The sequence below is a fragment of the Capricornis sumatraensis genome, chromosome 1 (genome assembly GCF_032405125.1).
Source record: "Capricornis sumatraensis isolate serow.1 chromosome 1, serow.2, whole genome shotgun sequence".
NCBI classification, from domain to species: Eukaryota; Metazoa; Chordata; class Mammalia; order Artiodactyla; family Bovidae; genus Capricornis; species Capricornis sumatraensis.
Window position 1 is genome coordinate 25850675 of NC_091069.1, and position 3121 is coordinate 25853795.

Sequence of the window (3121 nt, forward strand, 5' to 3'; positions counted from 1 at the left end):
TTACAGCAAGGGCTTTAAGCTTCTTGGAGGATATTTCCTGCTCATTGAGGCTCTGGATTTACTGGAGCTGCTGGCTTTGGTCATCCTGAGTGTAAGCATTCTGGGGGCTTGTCTGCACTCTGCAAAACCCAAGGAAACGTGTGAAAGGATGGAGAGAAGAAAACTGGCATTCACTGTGTGCCTTCCCCCCAACAGCCACACAAAGAACTACTCTCTGCATTTGACAAACAATAGGGTCCAAGCTCAGAGGGGTTACCTTGTCCCCAGACCACCTTGATTCTCCCACAGAGCACCCCGTCTGCTCTGAAATGGCTAGGTGTTCGGGGGGTGGGGCTCTGTTCCTCTCCAGCAGTCCCCTCGCTACCACCTCCTTGCTGCAGATTGCCCCAGGTTTGTTTTTCTTGGCTCCCTCATTAATGAGTTCCACAGGACAATGCTAAGTCTAGTTATGCAGTCTTAATTGGTTTAGTTACAACTAGATAATTCCTTTTTTCTTCTCTCAGAGGCCTTTCTGTTTAAAGACATTTTAGCTGGAAGATGCTAATTATCAATGAGGAGAAAGTGACACCTGAAGAGTTCATTCTCCATCTTGGTCCTTGGTTTCTCCTTTGAACTCCCTCTACCCGACCCTCTTTCCCACTTTATCACTTCTCCCCGGCCATCATAAAAGAGAGCCCTGCCCTGGCCAGGCGGCACAACTTGCCTTCTCACTTGCCAGGGCCTCATCCTCTCTGCAGCTGTGTTGCAGGCATGGACAACCTGCGAGAGACCTTCCTCAGCCTGGAAGATGGCTTGGGTTCCTCCGACAGCCCTGGCCTGCTGTCCTCCTGGGACTGGAAAGACAGGGCGGGGTCCTTTGAGCTGACCCAGGCCTCTCCCTCCCAGAGCCTCTCCCCAGCTCCATCCCTGGAGTCCTATTCTTCCTCTCCCTGTCAGGCTGTGGCTGGGCTCGCCTGTGGGCATGGAGGTGCCAATGGTCGGGGCGGCGATGACTGCAGCGGCCTTGGGACCAGCGGCCTGGCGGAGGTGGACTACGACATGTTGGCTTTCCCGCCTGCCTACCTGCAGGGTGGCACCAAGGCCCAGAAGGGCACCAAGGTCAGGATGTCTGTCCAGCGGAGACGGAAGGCCAGCGAGAGGGAGAAGCTTCGGATGAGGACCTTGGCTGATGCCCTGCATACCCTCCGGAATTATCTGCCCCCTGTCTACAGTCAGAGGGGCCAGCCACTCACCAAGATCCAGACGCTGAAGTACACCATCAAGTATATCGGAGAGCTCACAGACCTTCTCAACAATGGCCGAGAGCCCCGGCCCCAAAGCGCTTGAGCTCAGCCTAGGGACTCGGGGGACTCACCACCCAGCCCCCCGGGTGGGGTCAGAGGAGCTTTAAAGACCTGGACCAGTTCTTGGAACAACAGCACCTGATTATTTTCATAGAGTGAGCATGACCTTGTTGTCTGGAAAAGACTAAGGGAATTCCCATTGGACTATTCAGAAACATCCAGGACACTTAACTGCCAGACAAGCAGGCACTTTCGGCTTCCGGTTTTGCCATCATTTCTGAAGAGACTTGCCCTTTGCAAAGACACAGAAGGCTTTGCCTTTTTCTGTCTGTTCCAGGTATTTTAAAGGGTCAGTGATTTCAAATGCATTGTTGTTTTTTTCAAGCATGTAAAATTGTTACCGTTAATCTTCTCCCTCTCCCGGCATTTTGGTGTGGGGAGCTTTCTTCCTGTTGCTAACTAAACCTGCATTTTGTACTGGATCCCGGGTGACACCTGGATTCTTATTTAGAAAGATGAGCATCAAGTAAAAGGCTATAGCGCTCCTGTCTCATTTTGTTTGTGTGCTTGTGTGTATGTGTGTGTATGTGACTAAGATCAGGTCTTTGCTTTTGCAGGGACCAAAATCACTTAAATTCAGAAGAAATAAGTGTCATGGTAAATAGAAATTCACAAGCAGACAGGTTATATTAAGACAGAGTGGAAGGTTTAAAGGCTGGCTCCTCTCAAGGGAAGTTTAAAGGTTTCCCTTCTCTCTTAAAGGAAGAAAAAGGAGGCTGGGGGCCAGAGAATGATAGGCTTAGAGGGGAGAGGAAGAGAAGGAAAACTCAGCCTTACAGCCAGGCGTCCTAACAGAGCTGGGAGGGCATGGAATGAGGGGTGGGTTCTCTCGGTGCCAGGCCTGGTGTGAATATGACCTTAATGAATCCCATCACTTACTCATTTGTCAAAGTCTGGTGTTCAGTCTTGTCTGACTCTTCTTGGCCCCATGGACTGTAGCCGACTAAGCTCCTCTGTCCATGGAGTTTTTTGGACAAAAATACTGGAGCGGGTTGTCACTTCCTACTCTAGGGGATCTTCCCAACCCAGGGATCGAACCCACATCTCTTGAGTCTCTTGCATTGGTAGGTGGATTCTTTGCCACGAGCGCCACCTGGGAAGCCCCTCAAATGAATAAATTAGCTCAAAAAGGAGAGTTGTTTGACTTTAGAGATAAGTGCAAGGGTAAGGATTAGAATGCAATTCTATATCTAGCCCCTCCAAAGAGATTTATTTCTTTATCCACATCTCTTCCTCCTACCCAGTCCCCAGATCACCTCGCATGCCCCCACCCACCACAAACACACACCTCTCTTCATAGTGCCTCATCCTAGGGTGGGTGGCTATAACACCCTCAGCTTGGCTAATTTGCTGGCACATGGCATGGAAATGGGGGCTTTGAATTAAGGAGTTTCTTGAAAACTAGTGGGCTTTTTTAGGGCTGAATTTTTCTCTTCCAATCAGTATTAATCAGCTGCAATTGAATTGTCTGCTCATCTCCTGTCATTTTTTTCTATTGGTGATTTTTGTTGTTGTTTTGAAGGCTGTTGTTTTTAATAACAAATTACAAAGATAGTAGATGTGTTCACAATTAACTTCTCCACTTTTTTTCCTTTGCTAATACAAACATATGCCAATAAATATAGGTGTATATACGTCTTTAACGAATACCTTGAATTCTGCAAATTGTTTTTTTTTTCCTTAGCAATATATAGTAAAAGTCATTTCAGGTTAACACAAATAAACCCATCTTGTAAGTACACTTTTAACCTTGACTTTATAGATGAGGAAATTGAAGC

At 47.9% G+C, this 3121-nt stretch overlaps 1 protein-coding gene across 1 annotated transcript; it reads left to right on the plus strand.

Annotated features, from left to right (window-relative positions):
* The first annotated feature begins 750 nt into the window (after positions 1 to 750).
* MSGN1 (mesogenin 1) lies at positions 751 to 1326 on the plus strand. Its single transcript, XM_068983254.1, has one exon. It carries the CDS (start codon positions 751 to 753, stop codon positions 1324 to 1326), a length of 576 nt encoding a protein of 191 aa, XP_068839355.1.
* The last annotated feature ends 1795 nt before the right edge of the window (positions 1327 to 3121 follow it).